The 27,271-nt window shown below is 35.4% G+C and overlaps 3 protein-coding genes across 6 annotated transcripts in view; 1 reads left to right on the top strand and 2 right to left on the bottom strand.

The window, feature by feature from the left end:
* Positions 1-1,590, top strand: part of LOC143446122 (phosducin-like protein 3) — a 1,871-nt gene extending 281 nt beyond the window's left edge. The window contains exons 2-6 of the mRNA XM_076945623.1: positions 56-161; positions 274-355; positions 492-635; positions 892-1,100; positions 1,233-1,590. Of these exons, the coding sequence (XP_076801738.1) occupies positions 56-161; positions 274-355; positions 492-635; positions 892-1,100; positions 1,233-1,378 (687 nt within the window). The 3' untranslated portion in view covers positions 1,379-1,590. The remainder of the gene's footprint in view (positions 1-55; positions 162-273; positions 356-491; positions 636-891; positions 1,101-1,232) is intronic.
* LOC143446089 (uncharacterized) lies at positions 1,589-25,370 on the bottom strand. 4 transcript variants are annotated; one of them, XM_076945585.1, is made up of 43 exons: positions 25,144-25,370; positions 23,904-24,014; positions 23,561-23,668; positions 23,272-23,385; positions 22,993-23,115; positions 22,538-22,711; positions 22,199-22,333; positions 22,007-22,120; positions 21,765-21,872; positions 21,515-21,640; positions 21,266-21,383; positions 21,040-21,158; positions 20,815-20,932; positions 19,681-20,705; positions 18,380-19,579; positions 18,068-18,211; positions 17,418-17,531; positions 16,491-16,590; positions 16,330-16,412; positions 16,088-16,194; positions 14,901-14,975; positions 14,376-14,550; positions 14,080-14,199; positions 13,863-13,997; positions 13,574-13,702; positions 13,304-13,483; positions 13,030-13,161; positions 12,772-12,864; positions 12,215-12,415; positions 12,027-12,103; positions 11,729-11,936; positions 11,301-11,436; positions 11,076-11,215; positions 10,818-10,946; positions 10,510-10,737; positions 8,155-10,299; positions 4,616-8,035; positions 2,967-4,499; positions 2,724-2,861; positions 2,546-2,613; positions 2,324-2,417; positions 2,039-2,176; positions 1,589-1,895 (listed from the first exon to the last, which is right to left on the bottom strand). In XM_076945585.1, the coding sequence occupies exons 1-43, from the start codon at positions 25,246-25,248 to the stop codon at positions 1,746-1,748; spliced, it is 14,190 nt and encodes a 4,729-aa protein (XP_076801700.1). In that variant the 5' UTR covers positions 25,249-25,370; the 3' UTR covers positions 1,589-1,745. The 4 variants fall into 4 exon arrangements, with proteins under 4 accessions (XP_076801700.1, XP_076801692.1, XP_076801708.1 ...); XM_076945577.1 differs by having other exon boundaries at positions 2,546-2,628; positions 25,144-25,277; XM_076945593.1 differs by lacking the exon at positions 17,418-17,531 and having other exon boundaries at positions 2,546-2,628; positions 25,144-25,277.
* LOC143446128 (BET1-like protein) lies at positions 25,364-27,271 on the bottom strand. The gene has a single exon (XM_076945636.1). The coding sequence runs from the start codon at positions 27,162-27,164 to the stop codon at positions 26,826-26,828; it is 339 nt and encodes a 112-aa protein (XP_076801751.1). The 5' UTR covers positions 27,165-27,271; the 3' UTR covers positions 25,364-26,825.

The raw sequence follows: 27,271 nt of genomic DNA, 5'->3' as shown, positions 1-27,271 counted from the left end.
CCAACGGAATATATTTGATCTTTTTAAATATATGTTACGGTCATATTTACTGCAGGATCAAAATGAAGACACTGAGTGGAATGACGCTTTACGCAAACATGGAATTATACCACAAAAGGAAAAAGTTGTTGAAAAGGAGGAAGTTGACCAATCAGAGCCTGGTTCTGATATTATAATTTATAAAAAAAAATGCAAATTTAATGTTAATGAAGCATTTGAATTCTTCAAATGATTTAAAACGATATAATTTTGTTATTTTATCATCTTGTATAGTCAACAACTATGAGGACATGACTCTCGATGAGCTTGCTGAGTTTGAAGATGAAGAAGAAGAAAGAGTAATGGAAGCGTACAGGTATGGTCTCGTAAGAAGATAATAAATAGCATAAAACTATCTGATACAACATGCCCTGCGCTGCTTTATGACGAACTCATATGAGACTGTATTTTTCAATTAAATAATGAAATATCTGTCTGTTTTGACCCCACAGGCAGAAGAGGATAGCTGAAATGAAGGCGGCAAGAATGAAAGCAAAATATGGGGAAGTCAATGAAATAACTGCCGTGGAATATGTGCAAGAAGTGAACAAGGCTGGTGATGGGGTTTGGGTGGTGCTGCATCTTTACAGACAAGGGTAATAGATTAATTAGTAGTTCATTACTGTTATAATGATAATAGTAACTTGTGTCCACATGCCTCTGACTGGTGGGGCCATACAAAATATCAATAAGTGGTATAATTAATAACTAGTTTTTTACCTAGTCATCTGGAAAAATTGTGACAGCATCCACACAGTAGTTTGTAACAATTATTTGTGAAGCTTTCTAAAATGTTACACAAAGTTTATAGGAGGTGGTGATACAGAGATTTTAATTTGATATGTTTCGTAGAATTCCATTATGTTCTCTCATAAACCAACATTTGACCTGCCTTGCACCAAAGTTTCCAGCTGTGAAGTTCCTCAAAAGTATATCAACAACTTGCATTCCAAATTATCCTGATAAAAACCTGCCAACAATATTTATATACAAGGATGGTGATATGAAGACGCAGTGGGTGGGACCTCACGTTTTTGGCGGAATGAACTTGAAACTTGATGGTAAGAAACAAAGTTTTTATTGCAGGAAGCTGGACTGATATGCTGAGAAATTTAACATTAATGCCATATCAATAACAATCCTTCCACATACAGTACATTGGGTCCTTGCACTTTGTTACATACACACTTTAGTTCTGGAATGGAAGCTTCATGAAGCAGGAGTTTTAGTGAGCGATTTGGAGAAAGACCCAACTCCTAAAGTTCATGACGTGATGACTTCATCGATTCGCTCTTCGTATGATAATCAAAAGGATGAGAGTTCAGATGAGGAATACTAGCTGACATCTGGGAATCACACACAGATTGTCTGTCTCCCAGATAATTGATGCAGCGCCACGAGCAATGAGTGTTCTACCATCATGCATGCCTTATCACTGTCATAATCGGAAGTTGGAATGATGCAGTTTTTGCTATTGCCGTATTTTATTTGCATCGCATAAAGAGTGAAAGTATTTATAGATTCTGATAAATAAAAATTACACTACTAGCACCCAAAGCATAGTTTATTGCACACAGTACTAAAAGAATACGGAAAAGAGCAGTCACAGCTACCGCAAGGTTGACAATAAACATATGCATGATATGTAGGAACTGCTGAAGGGAACTGAAACGTAGTTGTCAATAAATATCTTGACAGCTATATGATCATAACCCAACTGCACATTTAACTGCGAAAATATGTAAAAATACAAAATAAATAGTAACAAGTGCGCGAAGTGAGAAAGGTCTGCAATGTGACCTCAGTTGTGATTTGCCTCTAATCCACTGCGAACAGAGAGTTCTGGATCGTTTAACCTACACAAAGTCATACACATGATTAATTGATTACGCTTTCCATGATCACTTTGATACCACAAGTGAAAAACACTTTACCACAACATTTTTTCCGGACAAAATTGGAATCATTTTACAGAACTAAATTTTCAACAAGTCAGCACCTTTCTCGTAAATGAAGACGGTTTTAAAAGAACTGCTTTTTCCTCATTGACATTACCACTAGGGATGGTGATGCTTGTGCTCGAATTATCTTGATTTCTCCACAACGAGTGGACTTCCTCCCTCCATTGTTCTATTATCTAAATGTGAGAAATGATTTACTATAACAAAAAATATCCTTTAGGACTTGATGGGCAAGCATGTGATGTAAAATTTTAAGAGCATGTTAATTAGAAATGAATGGATCTGTGGGTTATCATATAATAGGCATTCACAAGGATGTTTACCTTATTTTTGTTATCAATTTCCTCCTGAAGTTGATTTTCAAGCTGATTCAGTCTTTCTGATAAAATATTCTTTTCATCCACTTCTTCCACCAGCCTGAAAAGTTTGGGAATTGTTATCTTGCATCAGACATTTTCACGTTAGAAAGGATGATCGATTACTACGTGATCTGTATTTTAGTTTTAAAAAATGTTTGTAATTAATAGTAGCTACAAGGGGTTCACCTATTTTGGAGCGTTTGATATTCAGATTGAGAAACTTGGTCACTTGGTTGGTTTGTGGTTTGAGCGGCCTGTGACAAAGCAAACTGTAAATGCATCAAGTTAATATTTTTCGAAGGTTTTCATTTTGGTTTTGCGTATCTAGCTGTTTATTCAGTTGAAGTTCAAAGGTCACACTCACCTCAGGTTGTTGACCACTTTTAAGTTTATTATACTCTGCATGAAGATTGTTAAATTGTACTTGATATTGTTGCAGCGCATGGGTGGTTGAAGACAACTGTGTGTGTAGCTGATCCCGGTCAGCTAGTGCCTGATGAAGCTACAGACACATAACAACGTTATTGAACTGCAGAAATCCTACATAGCTGTGTACAACGGTTCCTCAACCTAAAGTATGTTACAGACATTAGGATTGAACATTTACCTGATTAGTTTGACTTTGTAATCTTGCATCAGTTGCTTGCATCCTTTCTTGAAGAAGTCTTAATTTATCTTCATCTGCACTTGAGAGTCTCTTCTTCAGTGCATCTTCCAAACGCTTCACATGTTTACGGATGTTAGTGATGTCAAAATGACCTGATCCATCTTCAGTCGAGCGTTGGTAGCTTTCATCCACCACAGAAGGTTGGGAATTATGGATGATTTGCCTGAAAATTGAGTCTTTGTTGGTTAGATCTTCTTCGAGGGATCTGTATTCCTCATAAAGTTCAATTGATTTCTTCTCCTGTTCGTTAAGGAGCGCATCACGCTGCTGAGCCAATTCCTCTAAATGCATCACTTCTGCTATTTTCTGTTGAAGTTTGTCATACAAATCTTGGTATTGATTTTCAATGCTCACAACTTGCTGCTTGTATTCTTCGACGGCATGAGATGCATTGCTGGAAATAGCTTCCTGCTCATCCATCTTTAAGATGAATCCAGTTTTTTCTTCCTCCCATCTTAGCCGCGATCCTTCTAATTCTTCCTCCAAAATTGAGTAGCCTTGCTCAGCAGAACTACATCTCTCGATTAAGTTTGATATTTCAGCATCATATTCAGAGATCTTTTTATCCATTCCAGCAATTTGCTCCAGTAGCTGTTCATTTCGGCCATCGAGGCCGGTGTTTTGAAATTCTAGGTTGTGGATCTCATTTTTCAGTTCCTCAAAGTCTTCTTTCATTGATACAATCTCATCCTTAAGATACTTGATCTCCATCACATACGTGTTGAGCAATGCTTGGATTTCTGCGATACTGGACACTCCGTACTCCTTCAGGAGAAGAACCTGTTGATTCCTAACTTCCTCCACCTCCTCCTGCTGCTTGTGGATCACTCGATCTTTCTCAGCAAGCTCCGATTTCAGATGATTCTCGTTTGTTTCATACTGAGCTTTGAGAGCAAGTAAGGACTGAGTTTGAGAAAACAAGTTGGAGACCTCAGTTTTGGAATTTTCAAGTTCGGTATTTGTTGTCGCAAGTTCAGTTTTCAATCTCATACAATCCGATACAAGATCAGATACAAGGGATTGTCTTTCTTTCAACTCCTTTTGGAGATCTTCGTTTTCTCCATAAAGACTTTCCATTGCATCCTCCAATTCAGACTGAGCGGATCCTTGCAATGTATCCTCTTCAATCTTTGATTGCAGATTCATTTTTTCAGCTTCTTGATGCTCCAACGATTGTTGAGCAATTTGCATGTCTTGATCTTTTTGCTGTAATTGAGATCGTAAGTCCAACATCATCTCATTATTACTGTTAAGTTCCGCAAACAAATCATCGTATTTCGTCTTGAGGTCTTGGAAATCATTGTTTTTCAAATGCAACTCTTCTTGTAACGTTGATAACGCAGACTGATGCTTGAGAAGACGACTCTCAGAATTTGTATTGAGCTCCTCCACTTTTTGCTTAAGCTCATCAATTTCTCTGGTCATACTTTCAGTGACTTCCTCCAATTTCTTTTTTGTGTCATCACCAGCTACCTGTAAAATAAGCAATTGAGATGTGTAATACTACCTCAGTGTGCACTTAAGATACATTTAATTCTTCGTCTCTAAACAAGATACAATATGTTTTTAAAATAATTAGAATATTTTACCTTAAGCTGCTCCTTTTCCTCGTTTACTCGAGCTAATTCATCATGAACTTCACCCTTTTTCTGCTGAATTTTATCAAGATTTTCCTTCAGCTCTACAAGTGCAGTCTTATGGCTCTCATCTTTTTTAATGAGAGCTGATCTTAAGGTTTCTTCATCTGACATGACTGATTCCAACTTCTTTTGCAGATCGTTAGTATTTTCTTCTGATTCCTGATATTGTTTCCTGGTTTGTTCAAGTTCACTATTTGCTTGCCGCAACTGCGTTTGGAGTGAGGAAAGACTTCTTCTTTGTTCCTGAATTTTCTTCTTGATGAGGGAGTTTTCCTTGTCGAGTCGTTTTTGGATCTGTTCGTAACTATCCTTTTCCTCCTGCAGAGCAGAATTCAAGTGGTCACAATCCCTCTGCAGAGCATCATATTTCTTTTTCAGCGAGTCATATTCTTCACTGACTTCTCGAAGATCTTCAACTTTCTCTGTAAGCTTTACTTCGGATTGTTTTAGGGTCCTGATCTCCTCTTGGAGCTTTTGAACAGTGTCTTGAAGTTCGGATGCCTTCTTTTCCTCTTCACCCAACTTAAATACCCACTCATTGGATTTCTTTTTCAATTCTGCAGATTTTCCTGCAACCTCCTCCAGTTTGTTGATCAACTTTTTAATTCCTGGCTCTTGATTCCACATCTCAGGTTGAGTCACCTTCAACTGGGCGAGCGTCTCATTGATGATCTCAAGTTTAGCTTTTGTAAGCTCATCCACAGGTGATGATGTTTGAAGTGATTCTGCTTTCAGCTTTACCTCAACTGGCTGAGTCGTCCCGTCAATGTCACTATATCTTGATTGCAAAGCAGACTGAGCCAACATATCTTCTGCCTGATGTGTTGGCTTTCTCTCAAGTGCATGGATTTGGTTTTGAAGGTCTGCAACTTCTTGAGTGAACTTTATATTCATAGAGGTTAACTCATCATTTCTCAGTGACAGATCACTGACTTTTTGTGTTAATGCTCCCACGTCACAGTGATCTTTTTCAAGTTCTTTGCACGTTTTATTCAATGCAGCATGTTCTAGGAGCAAGTTGTTATATTTTTCCAACAAGTTTTCCAATTCTAGATTTTTATCTCCCCCAGCCTGAAGAACCATATTCTCCAAGCCCTTGCACCGAACTGCAAAGTCGTCTTTTGCCATGGTTTCCTTTTCAAAGTCCACCATCAATTTTTCAAGCATAGAAATCTTTTCTCCTTTCTCAGCTTCAAGGGCATCACATTTCTCCTGCAGATATTTCACCCTATTCTCATAATCTTTCAAATTCTTTTTGATTTCAACAATTTCTTCCAGGCTTGTTTCCCCTTGTGCCATGGTGGTTTCCAGTTTACGAATACACTTTTGAGCAGATCTTAACGATTCAGTTCTTTCTGTGAGATTCTTTTCCATTTTTCCAGTACGAGCTTCCATGGCTGACACCATCTCATTCAGGTCTTTGTTGCATGTCTCCAGTGTGATGACTTCATTCTTCATATCATCAATTTTCTTGATGTGACCGACATTTTCCTCCTCAACTAGTACCATTTTTTCTTTTATGTCATGCGATGAAGCATTCGCTTCATCCAGCGCATGCTTAGAACAATGTAACTCATTTTTGAGTCTTTCTTTCTCTTGTTGTAAGTGTAATGCATTTGCATCTCTTTCCTGCAGCTGGTTTTCCAAGTTTGATATTGTAGCTTGCAGTTGTTCAATGGATGAGGCATTTCTAGTTTTTTCAGCTAATGCATTATCTAAATCAGCCTGAAAGGAGAGAAGCTTGTTAGATTTCAAAGCCAACTCTTCTTCTTTTTTCTTGGAGGCTGCAAGTAGCTCTTTTCTGGAGACAAGTGCAGCTTTTAATTTTCTTTGTAATTGCACCAGTTTCACTTCAGCATCCGAACTCATCTGCATTTCTTCATGTCGTACCAGTTCAGGAGGTTTCAAAGTCTGAGCAGTTTTCACTTTGTCATTCAACTCAGCAATCTTTCCTTCAAGATCCTTGATAAGATCTCTTTGAGAGTCATTCACAGCTTCCATTTCTAACCTTTGGGCTTGGCTTTCATTTTGTAGCTTGGAGAATTTTTTGCCTGCATCATCAAGACTCTGTTGCAGCGTGATGATTGTGTCACCGGCCATAGAGCATTTTGAAAGCGCGTTGTCTCTTTCAGCAACAAGCTCCATAACGTAAGATGCTTTTTCATCAATCTCCATCTGAAGGTGTTTTAAAATGTCATTCTTTCTTTCACAATCAGAATTCAAATCGTTAAACGAATGCGACTGAGCTTGCAGTTCATTCTTGAGGTTCACAATGTCACTTTCAAGTTGCGACTTTACTTCGATATGCATGACATCGGCACGTTCCTTTTCTCCAGCCATAAACTGAAGATCTTTTCTTAATGAATCCAAATCTTGATGAGCAGCGTTTAATTGTTCTTGGATTTCCTGAGCAGTATCCTGATCCTGCAAATAACGTTCAAGTTTTTCGTGCTCTTCATTAAAACGTTCCTTCAACGCTTCAACCTCATCTTCTTTTGAGTGGATGTTATGCTTGAGCATCTCAATTTCTTCCTCTCTGTTCGTTTTCACATTTTCCGAGGATGACAAGAGAGCAGAGAGTGAAGCAGCTTCCTGAGATTTTGCTTCAAGCTCCGTGCTACATCTTTCAAAATCAGCATGCAGCTGAGATTTTTCAGACTCAACAGATGACAAAGAATCTCTTAAAGTGCCAATTTCAGATTGATAAGTACTGGAACTTTCTTTCAATTGATTTTGCATAGATGATATTTTATTGCACAAGTTTTCATTTTCCTGCATTTTTCTCTCAGATTCATCTTGCAATGCTTTCAGATTTTCCTGAAGTGCAATTTGTTGCTTTGCTGTTCCCTCTGCTGCTGATATTCTTTGACTAAGTTCCTGTTGCAGGGACGTTATTTCATCTTCCAACTGGGAAATCTTTCTTTTTTCTTCTGATGCGAATTCTGATTCTTTCTGAAAACTTTCTTCTTGAACTTGTAGCGATGAATTCATTGATTCTGAAAGTTGGTTTTCGAGTGATGACTTTTCCTCCACTAGTAACTTATTCAAGGTATCCTTTTCCACGTTGGCTAATTCCAGCTCCTTTACCTTGCTCATGAGTGATTTTCTTGAGACAAGTGATGCTTTTAGCTTACGCTGAGTTTCATTCAGTGACTTTGCCTTGTCTGCTACCTCATTTTCCAGAAGAGAAACTTTAATGGTAAGATCCGAAAAAGAAGACAGTTTCTCTTCATATTCACCACACTTTGTTTCGAGAATCGTGCACTGGGATTTTAAATCATCTGTATGAGCATTTTTGGATGTATCAGAGTCACCTTGCTCTTCTAAGAAAGTGTGCTTTTCCGAAAGCTCTGCTGTGAGCTGCTGCACCTAAGAGATGTAAAAAAATTATGGGTAATGTAACTAACTTCTTTAAAAAAACAAGAATTTACTACAAAACTAAACGTGATATACAATGTCCACACCATACCGTTAATACAAATACACACCTTTGTTTGTAGTTGTGCATTTACACTCATCTTTTCATTCAGATCACTTTCAGTGGCAGCACATTTTGCAAATAATTCCTCATTAATAGCTTTTTCAGTGTTTAGCGTTGCTCTGACATCTTCCAGTTCTTTTTGTAAGTAAATATTCTGTTGCTGGCTTTCATCAAGTTGGTTGGTAACTTGGATAAGGTTTTTCTGTATAGAATCTAGCTCATTATGCAAACCAGCTTTGAAGCGTTCAAATTCATTTTTGGCATGTTCATCCTTGTCATGGCTTATGTTTGTGAAATTGTTAAGTTGTGTTTTCAACTCCTCCACCTGAGATTCTTCTTCTTTCAAAAGCATCTCAACCTTGTGTTTCTTCTGTTCTTCCTCCTCCAATAACATCCGAAGCTTAGCAACTTCTTGATCTCCATTTACAGAATCTTCTTTCAGCTTGCTCAACTCATTCAGTAAATCTTCCTTCATCTTGTTAAATGAAATGTTTTCTTCACGGAGTTGTTCCATTGCAACCAGCTGTTCATTAAGATTACTTACTTCATTCTGAAGAAGGTTAATTCTCTGGGAAGCAGACTCAAGGTCAGAAGTTTTATTTTGTAGCATGTCACCAGTTCTGCCGCTCTCACACTGCACTTCGTGAAGCTCACTGCTTAAGGAAGCAACATTTGATTTTAGTGCATCAAGCTCGTTTTTAAGATTTTCTGCATCAGTGGAGGTGCTCTTAACAGACGACTCCAATCGTTCTTTTTGCTTAGCAGCTTCATCGAGTTTAACTTCATAACTAATGAGATTTTCTTTCATTTCAAATAATTCTGCATCTTTTCTACTTGTGATATTTCTGAATTCATATCCAAGAGTTTCTTTTTCTTCTTTAATTGAAGAGAGTTCTTGATGAATTTGTTGAAGTTCATTGGATTTTGAGTTAAGCTCCGAGACAAGAATTTGATGAGAGTCTGAGAGCTTTCTCAATTCCGCTAAATTTTCATCGGATTTCTGCTGCATCGATTCCTTTACAATGTTGTGTTTCTGCGCATACTCTTCTAACTTCTCATCTTTAACCTTCAATTCCTCCACTAATGATGCAATTTGAGCTTTTCCAGCATCAAGATCTTCTCTACTTTCCTGAAGAGCCAGATTTAAATCTTGGATTGTGGAGCGCAATGAATCTAGCAGGACTTTTTGCTCTTCAAGGGAATTAGCTTCTTTCATCCTTTGTGATTCCTCCAGCGATGCTTTTTCTTCTTTTTCAGTTTTCAACATCTCTGCAAATGAGTTCCTCTCTTCCTGTAGAGATAAGACAAGCTTCTCTTGTTCAAGGGTAGCATCTTTTGCATCCGAAATTTCCTGTTGCAGTTCCACTATTTTTGATTTGAATTGATTGCTTGCTTCATCAAATTTGTCTTCATCATTTGTGTATTGCTGATATGCTTCATTGAGCTTCACTTGCAAATTGACCACATTGCTTTCAGACTCTGTAATTTTATGCAAGGCGGCGTCCAGCTCTGCAGTTTTACTCTGCACAATTTCCTGTTGTTCCTCTAAGAACAGATTGCTTTGTTTCAAATCCATTTCCAGCTGTTGCAATGTTGACAGGTTATCTTCCTTGCTACTACTCAAGAGCCTGTTCTCATCAGTGATCTGTTGCAAAGATAAAGATAAACTCGTCTTCAATTGCTCAAGTTCATCAACCTTGTTTAGAAATTCATTTCGTTCTGCATGAAGTGACTCAATGTCCTTTTCAAGGGAGGATATTTTTTGCAGTGATGTGGAATCTTCCTTTTGCTTTTCTTCCAAAGACGAAGAAAGATGATTTAGTTTGGCATGGGCATCATGGAGTTCCTCTTTTAGAGATTGATGGGTTTCTAGCAGAGATGCCTGCTCCTGTTTTCTCTCTTGCAGCTGCTGTGACATTTTCTGCTCATTCTCTGCCAATCGATCATTGAGATTGGTTGCTTCATTCAGCTTTGTTTGCCATGATGCTTCAGCAAGCTTGTGTTGTTCAACAATGGATGTTAGTTCTGACTTCATCTCATCTCTGAATTGGGATTCGTCTTGTGACGACAACATCAATGATGAAACCTGCTCTTTGAGGGATGTTGATAAGATTTCTGCCTCTTCATTCTTCCTCTGAGAAGCAATAAGCTCCTAAAATAACCATAGATATCCGTCAGTAACTATGTTTGACTCATCTGGGTCATGCCATCAGAAGTAGTGTTAAGGTTTTCCAAAAACAATTTTTGATACAGCACCACGATATGCAGATGGGCACACTATTTTCAGGTATTTAAAGCCGAATGTATTAAGTGAACAAGAGCACAAATCACGTTCAGTAGCAGTGTGAAACTATAAACTCACCTGTTCAAGTTCTTGTATCTGTTGGACGAGTGAACTCATTTTATCATTATTGTTGCCGTGTTTTTGGAGATTTTCCTCCAGAACTTTATCTTTTGTTGAAATTTCTCCTCGAAGTCGCTTCACTTCCTCATCCAGTTTTTCCTTTTCCTCCTTGACATGCTTCATTTGAATCTGTTGAGCACGAACGATCTTCTTTGCTTTTTCTTTCTGGGCATCGTGCTTTGCAGCCTATAGAACGAAATAAAATTACATATAACCCACAAGTACCACATCAGCAACCCTACACTTATAAGGCACTGTCTACACACCTGGTCATCAAGTGCGTGTTGTGCTTCTTGTTTAGATTTGTTGAGTTCTTCCGTCAACCTTACCACCTCATCATCATGCATGGATGACTCCAGTTGTGACTGGTTCGACTTTTCAGTCAGTTCTTTAACCTGGTAAATGGAGGAATAAAAGATTCATTATCGCTGATTATTAATTATCATTATTCATAGAAAAAAATTAATAAACGGTAACAGTGAGTGAAATGTATTAATATGAGAAGTTCAACAAATGTAATGGACCTTCTGTTCAAGTTGCGATGATGTTGTCATCCAGGATTCTTCTTTCTTCTGCATGTCATATAATTGCTCTTCCAGATCAAACTTCATTGATTTCATCTTATTTAATTCATTCTCCATGTCCTCGACTTTAGAGAAATTCTCTGCAAATTTTACAACAGCTCTAATGAATGTCGGAGAAAGTTTCAATTGCCATAAATGAAAATATTTCGGATTTCCCTTATTTACCATTTTTCTCGGCTTCATACTTGTCTCTCACTAACTTTACTTCATTAGAAAGTTCTATGATACGATTGTTTGCAGCTTGCAATTGTTCATCTCGTTCTGCTGCTTGAGATTCCACAAGCGAATTCAACTCATTAATCTGCATAATAGTTGCAATCAGGTTTTTTTTTAAGGTTTGGTTTGGGTGACCGCTAAGTAGTTTTAAGAGACCGCAAGTGTTTCATTTAAATACCAAAAAATAGTAGTAGTAAGTTGCAAGTCCAAATTTTGGGAAACCGCTGGAGAAATTTAGGGGACCGTTTCGGTCCCCCAAAACACCTTAAAAAAAACACTGGTTGCAATGCATCAATGCCAAAGTGGTAGTAGGGACCTAAAAGCTTCACTTAGCAGCAGATGTTCACCTGTGAATATTCAATGTCGGTGATGCTTACCTGTCGTTCACTCTCCAATTGCAATGTTTCCTTTAATTGTCGTATTTCGTCATTATACTTGGTCACCTCTGCACCAAGTTGCTGAACCAACTCCTCACGTTGTTCTAGACGCTCACAGGTGTTCAAAAATTCTGACTTTAATGTAAACAACTCCTCCTCTGCGGCTCTAGCCTGCTTAAGGGATTCTTGAAGTCTTTCCTCTAAAACACTGGAAAAACGTAAAGAAACAAAGATTATCCTCGTGATCGACACATTTTGATGATTTACTGCCATTGGTACCAAGCACCGACCAGTATACCTGCATGATGCAGACAGCTGTTCACAAAGTTGACTCTTTTCTCTTGCTTCCGTTTCCCATTTTTCTTTCTCAGCAAACTGCATACAACAAATAAAATTCAATTGTCGCTCAAAATTTCAGAGACTTCAAAACTTTTGAAACTAGAGATTGTCATAAAGTACAGCAAAGCTTTGTGAACAAAAAGTTACTTTATTTTGTAGGTCAGATAACTGATGTTGTGAGTCTTGCAATTCAGCATTTTGATCTACAACCTTCTGCCTTTCTGCTTGAAGCAACATCTCTAAATCTTGCATCTTTTTCTCCAAACTTGCAGTCGCTTCCTGATGATGATGATTGGCCTCCTGAATTTGACCTTCTAGCATTGAAGTTAAATTTCGAACATCAGATGCCTGCAGAATATTGTCAAGTTAGTATCTGATAGACGCATTGCTAATTTATAGAATATTTGTAATAATTAGTGACCAAATCAACACAACAACATAAATACCCTAGGAACTGCACCCACGTTGACTTTACATCTTATTTGCAATTAAAAAAGATTTTATTGTGATAACAAATAGCAATCAACCTTATTGAAAATACTGAACCTACATTTGTTATACAGTTGCGACACAACAAAATATGTCAACGATTGCAATTTCGTGGTAAGCAGCAATATATGGTTATTGTCACACAGTTAGCACTCTTCACAACCATTTAACCTACGGTTGCTTTCAAATATTTGTAATAAATTGCCTTAACTTACCTGAGAATCAAGCCGTTCTTGCAAAATTTCGTTCTTCTCCTTTTCTGAATTAACCTCATTTTCATATTTAATTTTAGCTTCTTCGTGATCATTCTGCGTAATCGTGATAAGTTATCGAAAAAAGGTAATTACAATTACATTATTATCTATTAATTATTTTGAATTTATTTCTATGAGTATTACCACCCACTATATAACATACAATAACTTAACAATATCATAAATAAGTAAAACACAAAAATGGTTTTTGTGGCTAACCAGCATAAGTTGGTACTTCTCATCAGCTTCATACAACTTATGTTGATATGTTTCATCGTTTTCTTTCATTTTGAAATTTAAGTCTACCATTTTGTTCTCAGCCAGAGATAGACTATCTTGCAAAGCTTCAATCTGTATTGAAGTAACAGTTTTGCATTAACCACAAGAAATATAATGTATTTCCCGATCACCATATACAATCAGATCTATTTCTATCAAAACATGGCTGGCGGCATGTTTAACAGAATATCTAGATGTTTCACGCCGTACTTACCTCTAATTTCAATGATTTTGATTCTTCTTCCCGACTGTGCACTCTGCCCTCCAGAGTAGCGACATATTCAGCGAGGTCTTTTGCTCGAACTTGAGCGTGTTCTACAGCTCCGTCGTGTTGTTGGGAAATCGCGACAACTTCTGCTTCACGTTCTCGCAGTTCAGATGTTAAATGACTGACCTATATGTAACCGCACACTTGTACAGTAATCATAGGCATTGAAGCTAAGACTTGCCAGTAATTCAACAACAGCTCAGTGTATTTCCCTACCTTAGCTTGTTGTTCCTGCAAATTCTCATTAAGTTGTTCCAACTGATCATTTTTCTCTGATACTGACTGGTACAGGTTTTGGGTTTCATGATCCTTCTCGCCAATATCTTCGTGCAGTACAGTTATTTCCTGGAAAATGATGTCAGAAATGCACAAACAGCTATCCCAATATGCTATCTAGTTTATTGTGTGACTGTTGTAGATTACACAGATAGTAAAAGAATTATGTTAAATAGGTACAATGCTTTTCTAGGGTGAAAAAAAAGTACAACTACTTTAGTGGTATTACCTTGTCTTTTTCACGTAGTAGGGACTTTAACCTTCCTATATCCTCTTGATGGTGATTATTGTTAACTTCTGCATTTTCAATGGCTTGCTCTAATTCCTGCTGCAAACTTTCAATCGTCGATTTATTTTGCCTTGTCTGTAATGACAATAAACCAAATAAATACACTAAATTTCACAAATTGCATTTCTTAACTGAACTACAATTTAGTTGCGCTTACCTGGTCCACAAGAAGCATGTTTTCTTCTTTTAAGCTTGTCAGCTTGGATTTTAGTTCAGGAATTTCAAACTCATATTTTTCCTTCTCGCTGTTTATCAAGGAAAGTTCTGCCATTTTTGCCTGTACATCATGAAAGTTAAGTAATGACCCAAAATATATATTACTAACCAGCATGAATATCTGTACAAGAAAAACGATGGCCGAAAAAACAAAATAAACATACCACAAGTTTACCCGAGTTAGTTAAGTTCATTTAGATAAAATTAAACGAACACAAAAACCAAAATAACTCTTACTGAGTATTTTTCTTCCAAGTCGTTAAGTTTTCCTTCTAGCTCTTGTACTTCTCTGCTGTTTTCAGCGGAACTGATGCTACTTGATTCTTGCGATGCTCGTGCCACTGCAAGACTATGTTGTTGATCCTCTACGAGTCTCGTTAAGTTATTCCATTCGAAGTCCTTTTCCTCATATCTGCATTTTTATAATGTGTTTCTTACTTTGCCAAACTAAGCAAAAACTGCCAAACTAGGATTTATTTTACATTAAGTACATAGAGAATCAGTTAACACGTCAGCTGGTTTGCAACATTAGATTACAAATAATGAAAAATTGTCACTGGGGGTCTCGATTGCCATCGGTCAAACTGTGAATGACAGCAATTTTCAAGATTTTCACTTCAAAAATGGTGTCCATTTCTTAGTTATATAGTTTAAATGCTGATCACGGTAAGATGAGAAACCGAGTATGATTGTCAGTTATCTGGTAATAACTGAGCTCATTTAAATGTTTTAATTAGCAGAATTATGGTGAAAACCACAAACCTTTTTAGCACATCATTGAGACTTTCTGATTGCTTTTCAAATGCTTCAAGCAACTGCTGTTTTTCTTCTCGAATTCTGAGGATATTGTTTGAGATTTCAATTGATTGATCACAATGTTATTAATAGTGATGAAAATTATTCTTTTATTGAATGCACAAGGCACAGTCCATATTCAGCAAGATGAAAATGACACTAATTACAGTCTTGTAATAATCAGAAACGTGTACATTAATTCTCAAAACAATCTTTTCAAGTAATACACAAACACATTTAAAACCCAGAAAAAACCATCAAGTTTTTACAAAAACTTTTCAATTATTTAACTTGCAATGGCAATGGACATTTACAATTATGTCTTACACTGACCTTAACTTGATAATTTACATTGACTATATGATTTTGTTCTACTATCAGACTATCTAATAACCTTAACCGTGGTCTACTAACGATTATCTTACAAATAAACTTCAAACAATCCCTAGCACAGGTCTGAAAAATTGAAATCTCTTGTTACGACAAGTGTGCAAAGCCTACAAACATTTCAGCTATTCCAGTATATACGGTGGTGGCTATGTCTGTTGACATCTATATGCCAGGCAAACCTGCTCTGCAACGTGTCAGGATATATTAAAGAGAATAAAAAGATAATTTCCTGAGAGAGAGGTAAACAGAACATGTGCATCCAAGCATGGAGAGGAACAGCCCATTAATGGTGGCAACAATATAAACACATCATAATAGAAATCTTATAATTTAAATTGGACAAAAATATTACCACTAACTGTATTTTATCTAGATAATAATTATAAGTTAATTACATATATGGAAATAAAGTTTCCAAAAATAGAGTTAGGCAAAATTTATCTAACTGTATAAAATCCAACAACAATGATGTAAAATGATATCACATGTAAAATGGTAGCTGGCCTGGAGCTATGTTACTGCTTCGAACAAACAGGTTTTAAAGGGTTGAAAATCATTAGAATCATTTATATAAAAAAACATAGCATTGACAATGGGATGTGATTTAAATTACTGCGGTTGTTGATAAAAAAAAGTTACCACGTACCTTAAATGATTTGAAATTAAGAAAATACTGCATATATAACATCTGGCTGTACCAAAAAAAATAACACTATTGGGAACAAAGTACACTATGCAAAATATGCTGCTACTAAATAAAAAACCTTCTGATTGTCTCATTGAGACGAGACGTGGTCTTTTCATGTTCAATTGACTGCGTCTCTTGCTCGTGGGCAAGCTCTTCGAGCTGTTGTTGCAAATATTCCATACCCTAAACATTAAACAATACGAACAGTACGTATTGATGAGTATATATTATGCAACAAATCACAAATAGCTAATTTATTTCTTTCCCATGAGTTGGTTATTTATGTTCCGTTCAACAAAACTGTGCTAAACACTCTACCTGCTGATGATGACCACCTTTTGCACCACCTGGTGGACAAGGTGTAATCTGCAAACTTCCGAGGTTTTCTTCTGAGTATTCTCCTTAATGGGAAAATGAAATAACATTTTGTCAAAATTTTGCAGTGTACTCACAAAATGAAGAAGAAAAATTACCGGTACCGTAAAAACTGTTGCTTTGGTGGATGCTTGTCTGCTCACTCTGCATTTCCTGAAGTTTGTTCTCGGATTCCAGCAAACGCGACTCTAGTTGTGCATTGTGCTAAAGATTGTGAAAATTATTATTTCAGAAAATATTCGCCAGCATCCCAGTCATGCTGTACGGTTATTGTTAAAACAAATGCTACAGATATATGTATATACTACTGCAAATTCTACATTAAAGTTTATCATTATTTCTAAAGATTCTGTTATAACATAAGATTTACCAGTATGTATCTATTTTAATAAAAACCAGAGTTTTAATGCTAAATTTTTTAATAAATGTAAGCAAATAAAAATATTTATAAATTTTGTAGAAACATGCATTGAACTTGCGAATTGAATTCCTGTATATAACACAGTACAGTATAATACAGTCCAAAAACCTGGTCCAGTATATACAGTGTACACCCTATACAGTGTACATTATACACCCTTGTTATAAATACATTGCATGCACTTTTGATAAAATATGAGAAAAGTGGAAAAATAGCATTTTTAACAAGAGCAGTGTTATTAAAATAACATGCAATATTAGTGGACACAAAACGTGGCTTGCAAATGCAAGTATTTGGTGACACTTAAATGTATTCCATGATGACATACGTTAAAATAACGAAAAAATGCTACAGCAAATAGACCTCAAATGAAGTTGTCAGTATATCATTTATATGGTCAATTTGTTTCACACTTTAAACCTTTTAACAGAAGATAAACATTTCAACATAGCACATGTTGTATGTAAACTTTAAGATGCTGTTACTATTAGTATTGTAAGGTGGAATTTAATGTTTTGATTGAAAATAAAGAACAGTATAATATTTTTACTGAAGTTTCACGTCTTGGTGACATGCACTTTATCATGCATATTGATAAACATGCTGCTACCTCAAAATATAACATTATGGTATGATGTAATCCATCATCATCAGTAATATGGTTGGTGGAATAGTATGATGAGTTGGAAAAGCGTGACAATTCATTTTGAATTATTTTCTCAAACTAACAATAAATTGAAAAATGGTCATGCTGTAAAATATCAAAATTTTGCTGCGCAAAAAGTGAATGAAATACTGTCAACTTATTATTTGCATTGGGAGACATTGGATAAAACATTGGATAATATTGCATAAAAGATCTTTGTGACTTTTTATTGCATGATAATCTATACTTTGATTTTTACAAAATACATGTCCTGACTGTAAGTATCATCGATTAGCTAAGATTAACAAGTTTGTCCACTACAAACCCTATGAGAAGTATGTGTGGTTTTATTAACAAATCATCAATTTAACAGAATTTTGTTGGTAAACTATTCACTGAACTTCGTTCAATTTTAGGACTTTGAAAATGATTGTAAATAAGCTATTAAAATATTTTTACTACAACTAGTTGTACATATCAATGAATAAATGTTATACACTGCAACACTCAAAAGATTCACTACTACACCATTTCAGTAGATTTGCGTAGATTACTAATCAAGAATCAGTAATTTCTGGAAATGTTTTAATAAATAGGTGTACAAAGTTACTCACATTGTGCATTGTATCTTCAAGCTCACTAGCTCTGTGTACGGCATCATCCCTCTCCTTCATAAGTGTGCTTTCCACTTTCCATCGTTCAAACTCTGTCTTACTTGCTGTTATCTCATCTTGTAATTTCGAGTATTCCATTGATACCTGCAATGCATAAAATGATCACAGTGAGTGCCGCGTTGGATGGAGGCACAGCAAGTAAAGTTAAGCTTCCAGCAAAAACATTTTTAATGACTAGTATCAGGATCACGAATCCTTTCAAAACATCTTCTTCGAACTTCCAAATATACTTAGGTATAGCTCTCTGAATACCTCCTCTAGGACTAGATCCTTCTCAGCAAGAGCACATTGGAGTAATCTCACTTCCTCGTCATGCTGGTTTTTCTTTTCCTCCTCCTGGCTTTCCAAATCACAGATTTTAGCAAGAAGATGTTGGTTGGAAATTGTAACTTTGTCAATTTCACTTTCATGTCCCTGATTTTTCTTTAAAGAAGTGTCAAGATCAGAAAGTACTTGAAGAGACCGCTCTTCCTTTTCTGAGAGCTGGATCCTTAGATTATCAACATCCTGTTCATATTTAAGTAACTTGGTTTGTGTGTCTTTTAAGTCAGTTTCAAGATCAGTACGAGCTTTGCCCACTTCATTTAATGTTGATCTCATTTCACTGATCTCATTCAGTGTTTCCTCGTTACAGGTTCTGAGAGTTTCAAATTCTGTCTTCATGGCTTCCAGTTCTGATAATTTGTTTTTGTACAGCATCTGAGCTTCCTGGACTTCATCTATAAGCTTGTTATTTGAAGCTGTTAAGCTGGATGTTGAGGCTTTGAGGTCTTCTTGAAGAGTGAGCACCTTGGAATTGCCATCTTCAACTAAATCAGTTAATTTTGTGTTATCTTCGCTAAGCAATTGATGATGATTTTGCAAGGAGGTATACTGAGATTGCAATAGTGCATTTTGCTCAATGGCATCTTTAAGTTGACTTTTAAGATCGTTTACAGTTATATCCCAATTTTGCTTTTCAGTAATATGGTTGTTTTCCAATGATTGTTTCAAGATTTCTAGTTCATTCAGTTGTTGTGTAATATCATCTCTTTCCTGTATTGTGCTGGTATGTTGATTGTGTGATTGATTGAGATCATTTTGTGAAGTTTCTATCGACCTGACAAGGTCTTGTATCTTTTGATTTGCATCCAACAACATCTGCTCAGTTTTATTCTTTTCTTCTTGGAGAGAAGTTTTAACTTCTTCAAGTGTAGATATCTTTTCTTCCATGGATGCCAATTCATCATTTCTATCCATAACAATGTCATTCATCCTAGATTTGAGCTTATCATTATCATCTCTGAGAGTTAGCACTTGTTCCTCAAGTGGTTTTATCTCGGCATTCAGTTGCTCAAGACGGCTTTCTGCTGCAATCTTTTCACTAAGTACAACTTCTCCACCTTCAATTTTACCTTCCAGGATGTGAATGTGCTCTCCCAGTGAGGATTTATCATGCTGAAGACTAGATACCTAAAAAGATCTTAACATCGTAGTATCTTGATCTTACACAAAATATTTGTAAATAATAACTTGCCTGTAACCTACTTGAAATATTGCAGTATTTACCCTACCTGCTCAAGTAGTTTGTTTATCTTCTCAACAGCAACTTCAGATGCAGTGGACATTTCTTCAACTTGATTCGTTTTCACCTCCAACTTTTGACTGGCAGTTGTGAGTGATTCTTCACGGCGTTCAGCTTCTTTGCATTGTTCAGATAAATCTGCTTTTAAGCTATGAAGTTCAATATCTTTATTTTGAACTTCATTGCATGCAGATAAAAGCTGTTCTTGTTGTTGTTCCAATGCTGTTGATAATTTTATGCAGTTAGCTTCAAATTCAGAACTTCTCAAGTTTATTTCAGTCATTTGAGAAGAAAGGTCAATGATCTTTTGTGAGAGAAGAGCATTTTCATTTTCATATTTCCTGTTTGAGTCAGTTAAAATTTCAATTTGTGAAGAGGCTTCTTCATATTTGGTCTTTTCTTCCATTAGCTGCTGATTTAAAGTAACCGTCACAGATTCTACCTTTTGTTGTGTATCAGCATCCATGGCAGATATACTTTCATTAAGAAATGAGAGTTGGTCTGTTAATGAGTTAACTTCGGCTTTCAAGGACAAACTTACAGACTCAGATGTTGCCAGTGACTCTTTCAAATTTTTAAGTTCTGACTGTGAGTCATTAAGTTTGAGTTCTTCTGTATTGCATAGATCAGTTTTCATAGTAAGTTCTATGTTTAGTCTGTCTATATTTTCGTTCAAGTTTTGCAGTTGATCTTCAAGTGCATTGCGAGATTGAAGACTTTCATTGTACCTTGTTTTCATATCACAGTGTTCAAGTTCAAGATCAGAAAGTTCTTTTTTCAAATTCTCAACATCCAGATCTTTTCCTTTTAGAGTTTCTCCATATTTTTCAAGTTGTTTTTCAGCCTCCTGCAAATTCACTTTCAAGTCTTCCATGTCCAGCTGCTGACGCTCTTCAAGGCTCTTCTGATGACTGAGTGAAACGATGAGGTGGGCATTTTCTCCCTCTGATTTTATTAGTTTTTCATGAAGTGAGCTCTGGTCCATTTGAGATGTTTTAAGTGATGACTCTAAAGCTGGAAATTTTAAGAAATAAATTTTTTTTCAGTGATGATGAATTAACTCACAAGCACAAATAAAGAAAACATAAACAAAATTGATGAATGAACTCTACTCCAGTCTTACCAGCAATATGGGAAATTGTATCTTGCAGCTCTTGATTCTTGACATCATCATTACCCGCTTCCATCAAACAAAGTCGTTCTTTGTGTTCTATCAATTCGGCTGTTTGGTTTTCCAAAACCTTAAAAATCAGTCCCAGTGAGTCAAAAACTCTGCTTCCAACTAACAGTTATGTGGAAATCGAAGTAATCACACTTTCATGAAATATATATCTTAACACATTTAAACCTTTGTTTGAGCGTTTAGTTGATCGAGAACAGTTTGCATGCGAACTTCCATGGCATGAGCATGTTCAGCTTTTGCCTTTTGCTTTTCTTCAACATCATTTTTAAGGAAAGTAACTTTTTCTAAAACAAGAAATCATATCATGCATTGCAACAGATAATAGTTGTGATACAGCAGTTGAAAGTGAAAATTGACAACATTTGAGATTAATGTTAGGCTGAGCTACAACCTGTAAGCTCAATTTCTGTTTTTTTCCAAGATTCTGTTGCAGCTTCCAGCTGGTCTTTTGTCATCTGAGATACATCAGTAAGTTTGGAATGTTCCTCCCCCAAAGTTTGAAGCTTCTCCTGCAAAATTTTTACTAACATCGAGCATTTATTTATTAAATTCTTTGAAAACAAAAAATCAATGTTGAAAAGCACCATGTAAATTTGTGTAATATACATTTCCTTAGAAAAACGCTTTTCAACTTTAATACCTTCAAAGTGATGTTCTCATGTGTTAGTATATTATTAGTGTCAGATGCTTGTTTGTATGCTTGCTCATATTGTTGCAAGGCCTGAATTAACTGAAGTTTTTTATCATCTGACCCACTACCAACACCCTGCAAGCAGTTTATGCAACTATAAGCAACTCCACAAACAGCAGATTGCAAATCATAATGGTAAAAAAATTAGTTGATGTTAGAAAATCTAGTTGAGCAATAGCATTACAGGTATAAAACTAACTTGTGCAAATTTTTGTTGCATATTCTCTAATTCTTCCATCAGTAGTTGCCTCCCTTCAACAATTTCACGTAAATTTTGTTGAAGGATAGTTATAGTTTTATGTAGCTCCTGTAAGCAACATAAGCACGCTTTGCGATATTTCAGTATTGTGCATCAGTTAACAGTATTTTAACTTGTTTGAAAATAACAAATTTATACTGGAAGTAATCCACTCGTCATAAGTGTAAAAAGCTACAACTAACATCATGCTCATGAGCCCTATCTTGCAATTCATCTTGCAAAAGTTGAACAACTTTATCTTTTCCTGAAAGCACTTCATCCTGTTCGTGAAGTTTCCTCTTCAAAGAACGAATGAGCTGTGACAAGAAAATAATGATCAGACTTTGCTTAATTTGGTGATAAAAGATTTTTCCTATCAAAAAGGAATTAGAAACCTGTTCGTTATCTTGAGCCACCTCTTGAACATCAATGATCTTGGCATCATGTTCCCTCTTCAGTTGAAGAATCTGCTCTTCTTTGACATTTACAGTTTCCTCCTTCTCATAAAGTTTTTGTTCTAAATGAGCCATCTGCATTAAAAAATCATTAATGACAAACAACTCAAAACTCTTATCAAAAAACTGAGAGATTGCTGGGGTCACTAGCTAAAATAAAAACAAGAAACTGCACAATGTTTGTTCAGTTTTAGTTATATAGAAGTAGCCTAGTAATGTTGTAGACCTGTTCTACACAAAATGTCTAGCTTGTAGTATCGGTACTTTCATCTCATGCACCTTTTCTTTACAATTTTCAAGGTCAGTCTGAAGTTGAGTAAGCTCATCATTATTTTCTTCGGTAGTCATGGCAACATGTTCTTCTTGCTCAGCTAATCTGGAACTTAGTTTGTCCAAAAGCAAACGTTGATGAGTTTCATTGGATGTTTTCTTCTTCAAATCAGTTTGCATTTCCTACACGATAAAATATGTTGATATGTTGAGTGCCATAAAATGTGATACATATGATGTCTATGTGGTGCTCATTTACACTCAGTTGTATGTTGGGAAACTACTATGCTCACAAAATCCACATACTTTAATATGGTTGGACATGTTATCACCACCAATGTAAACATTAGATATTATTAGAACATATATCGCATTGCTGGGATCAACAAAAGAATATCTTATCTTGAAAACCTAGATTGATCACTTTATCTGTTCTTATTACGTCAGAAATTGTTTTTACTTACCTTGATAACTCGCTCACGATCTTGTAATTGGCTTTCTCGCTCATCCAATTTAGCAGTAATATCTGCAATTTTTTGGTCCTTTACAACTATGGCAGCATAGAGTTCTTCCATATGACGTGAATCCTATAGACAAATACAAGAAGAAATAGGAAACTAATTAATATAAATAAATGGACAACAATACACCAGCAGGCTTATTAAACCCTGTCCAAATTTCTAATTAAAATGTGAGTAATTTCTCTTGCTTAGCTCGTTACTAATATGTTGAGAGAGAAAAACCTTTTGCTTTGCTTCGACATCAATCCCACGATTTGTTGAAACTTGTTTTAACTGTTGAGTCAACTCAGCATGTTTGGTGTGGAAGTCCAATTCCATCCGAGCAAAGCGTTCCTCCTGTTTATGACATCAGTACTTGGGAATGTTTCATCGTGATAGTGGACACATTGTAATTTTATAAGTTATTTTTGTTCGTCAAATTTTCAACATTCCGGTAAATGAAAATGTTACGCCACCCAATGTAATAATAATTGCAGCTTACATTTCTATAAAATGTAAAAAATATATATACTTGATCCTTTAAAGCTTTAGTTTGCTTTGCAATTTTTTCTTCTTTTTCTTCGATTCGCTTTTGTTGAATCAGTAACTTTCCTCTGTTTCCTGTGTCATTGTTACAATTCTACACACACAAAAGTACTTGAGTCCATTTTAAAGTATATACTTGAAAGTATTGATTCTATATCATTGGGAAATTTGTCATGAATATTATCAAAACCAAACACCAGTAGTATCATGAGGAAGAAATTCTAGAAAATATTGGATGCAAAGTTACAAATGGAATCCTTGCAATACAGCACATTCATAGCAGTTACAAACAAAACTTAACAGAAACACTGCAAGCAAAAAAAACTTACTACACCATTTGCGTCTGATGGGTCTTTTTCACCCTTTTTAGCGAGTGCAGCTAATTTTGCATCCTTTGCTTTTGACTGAAGTCTTGCTTTGTTCAGTTTTGATTCAGCTTCCTAAACAATAAAATCAATCACAACAGAAATTTTGAAAATTATGTCATTACCTGAAGGTCTTTAATATATTCTACTGCCCAGATTACACTAGTCAATATAACTTCAAAATACGTACCTATAATATATTGAAATGTATATATTGATTAGCATACTGATTCTGTACTGGATAATTACTAACTATAGGTGTAGCCAACCAAATGGAGGCTTACAGCCAAATTTTGTCTTGAAATTTTGAAATTAATAACATAAATCAATAAACTCAAGATAAATAATAATATACTAGAATTAAATGGACAGTAATCACAACCACAACGCGCCATGACTTGCAACCCATGGATATTATGTAGTTTAAGTGAACATTAAGCATTGCAAATTAGTATTTACATAAAACAAGAATACACTTGAGTATAAGTTTCAGTTTATTTAATCAGAGTAATTGGACAATATTTGTCGGAGTTCCCATTGATCACATATACAGATGTTATAATGTTATTATGATAATGTTTAAATGATCTGACCTTTAGAAATGACACTGATATTAACTAGTGTTATTTCTTTTTTCTGCACAGAGCTTAATATCAATGATTAAAGAAAAAAGTAGCTTAAAGTCTTTCAATGACCATTGACTTCATAATGAGATAAATGTTGCATTAATGTAACCAATTGTTGTACAAAGCATAATATCAAAGTAATTTATAGGAAAATTGTTATTGACCAATAATGAGCAGCTTGACGAAACATGTTTAAATCAGAAGGTGAGAGTTTTCCAAGTGATTGTACCTTTATGATGTATAATTGTATATGGTCAGATGAACGGTAGTCCAATAAAAGTACACCAGAAACAACAGGTTTTGTTTTTTTGTTATGCATTCTAACTGGCAGTGTTTTTATTATACTAACAAACTAGAAAGAACACATATAAATTGAAATGTTTAAGACCAAATATCGGGCATCAATTTTTTTTCAGAGTTACTCAGTTCTTCAAAGTTTGAATGCCCAACGCATTTATGAAATAAAAGGTACTGGAACTGTATCCGCTGTTTAAAGGTCAATTTGTGTCTTATTGTAAAGGTACAAGTTTCTCGAGATTACACAAGTAAAAAGATACAGAAAAATAGAAAAAGGTCACCTTCAGTTGCTTGTTCTTCTCATTAACTTCTTCATCTTTCTTCCTGATTAAGTCCTTGAGCTGATTAATCAGCAAAAGTTGCTGTTCACTTTCATCCAGCTCCATTATAGGACACTTCTTCGCATTACAGTGATAGTTTCAGGTTGAGAATATATAGACATAAATATTATACAAAGAGTAGTACGTTGTAACAGTTTTCTATATGAAAGCATAATAGCACCTAAACAGAAACTGCTTGATTTGACAAGTGTAAACAAACATCAGGTAAAAATGTACTCAAGTACATTTAATACAAAAAGATTACATCAATAATAGTAAAAATGCACTAATGGTATAAATTTTAAACTAGGGATGAGCCAAATCAAACAAGAATCTAAATATTGATCATTTTTGTTGCTCTCATGTGTACGAATATTGCAGGCAAATTCAAACAGAATCCTTTGTTTTACATGAAATAAGAAAACATAATCAGTTAAAGTTTTTGGTTGTGTGATTGATGGCAAGCTTGAATTTATGAAAACTGGTTGTGAAGTCAGAATAAACGAAAAACAGGCTGATTTCTATCATTCATTAACAAGGTAATGAGTTTAAGAATAACTCTCTAACTCGTCAGTAACTTTGGTTATCTGAAATAGGCAAAGTTATCATATTTCGATTCACATGAATATCAAAAATCATCATTCATATTTTCACAAATCCTATCAATTTGGCACTTCCCTAGTGAAAAGAAAAGCAGCCATACATTTTGGAAACAATCACTGTTTAAATATCACATCTTAAAGATGTTATAAATCTACATACATATATGCAAGGATGGAAAGAAAGTAACAATATACAGTATATAACATCAAGTGTGAGACATATAACCAAAATATCACAGTTAAGAACTTGAATCTAAGCAGATAATGCGAACAAATCTGGGAGGTTATTAGGTAGAAATTGTCAACCTCATTAATTGTTCTTTCAGTTTTAATATCTCTACACAAGCTTTCGCAAGCATCACCTTTCTTCATCAGGTGTATTACAAGGTCATCAGGTGTCTCTTAGGACACCTGATGAAGCAAGCTAATGCTTGTGGAATTTTGAGTAGAGAAATTAAAAATGAAAGTTATATAATAGAGTACCATCCCATATCCTGCTTTCCTTTGTGCTGATTATACTAGGTTAACACGGTTCGGCCACCATCTACATTATTTGTTCTGATACTTAACAATAGCAACAGAGGTACCGGAAAATATCAATTGTGCTATTATTTATAGCACTGCATCTCATTTTGCGTACTTTACAAGGTGATAGTTATAATAGGAAAATCATTAGGGAACTGTACAGTACAGTATTCTCCATTTACATGATGGTGTCAGGCAAAGGTGACTCTTGGATCTGTTTTGAGATCTATGTGATCTGTTTCTACGTTCATAATCAATAAAATGGTTTAATCCAAAATTTATGATAAATTTTTTAGAAGCTATCCGAGATGCAAACGTAAACCGGTGCTTAAGAAAGCAAGAGGTTGTTAAGGCAATGGAAATGTTATCCTATCACTTTCTACAACATGAACAACAATAAAATCTTGTGTATATTTTCTTTGGATATCTATAACACATTGTAGGTAATGTTCATGTTCTTTTGTTATATTAACTCCATACTCTGACCTATACGTAAAGTGAGTCATCAGTCTAAATTCATGTCTTGCTAGATTTTGTTATTATGAAATAAAGAATGAAGAATATAATAACAAGTGCTAAAATAACATAACACATCATTTTTCGATTTCCTCTCCCCGAATCCATCATTTTTGTGAATCGAGAAACTGTTCCTCCCAATAATCCGGTTGTGCTCATAAAATCTGACCCCATGTCATCCAGGTATCTGTTGTCTTCTTCCACATTGTCCTTCATATCCAAGCTTAGCATTTTCAAGCGGGATACTTTGCCTGACAGCTGATCGGCCAATCGATTATTCTCGGCTTCCATCATTCGTTCTGTGGCTGAATCACTTCCATTGCGATTCCATCCAGCCATAATTTATCTTTTATCACAGTTTATAATCTACAACCACATGTAATCTCTACAGTAAATGGAAGTCAGCAGAAAATTTATAACTTATATAACCCTGTTGGAAGGTTTGT

This window comes from Clavelina lepadiformis, chromosome 1, assembly GCF_947623445.1.
Source record: "Clavelina lepadiformis chromosome 1, kaClaLepa1.1, whole genome shotgun sequence".
NCBI lineage: Eukaryota > Metazoa > Chordata > Ascidiacea > Aplousobranchia > Clavelinidae > Clavelina > Clavelina lepadiformis.
Note: the sequence above shows the minus strand (reverse complement) of the source record. Positions and strands in the feature narration are given on the sequence as shown.

Coding starts and splice junctions, on each gene's coding strand:
- LOC143446128 (XM_076945636.1), bottom strand. CDS start 27,164: ATGGCTGGATGGAATCGCAATGGAAGTGATTCAGCCACAGAACGAATG.
- LOC143446089 (XM_076945577.1), bottom strand. CDS start 25,248: ATGGAGCTGGATGAAAGTGAACAGCAACTTTTGCTGATTAATCAGCTC. Junction 20,706..20,814: donor TACAATTTCCCATATTGCTG/GTAAGACTGGAG, acceptor TAAAATTTCCAG/CTTTAGAGTCATCACTTAAA. Junction 13,703..13,862: donor TACTACGTGAAAAAGACAAG/GTAATACCACTA, acceptor ATCATTTTCCAG/GAAATAACTGTACTGCACGA.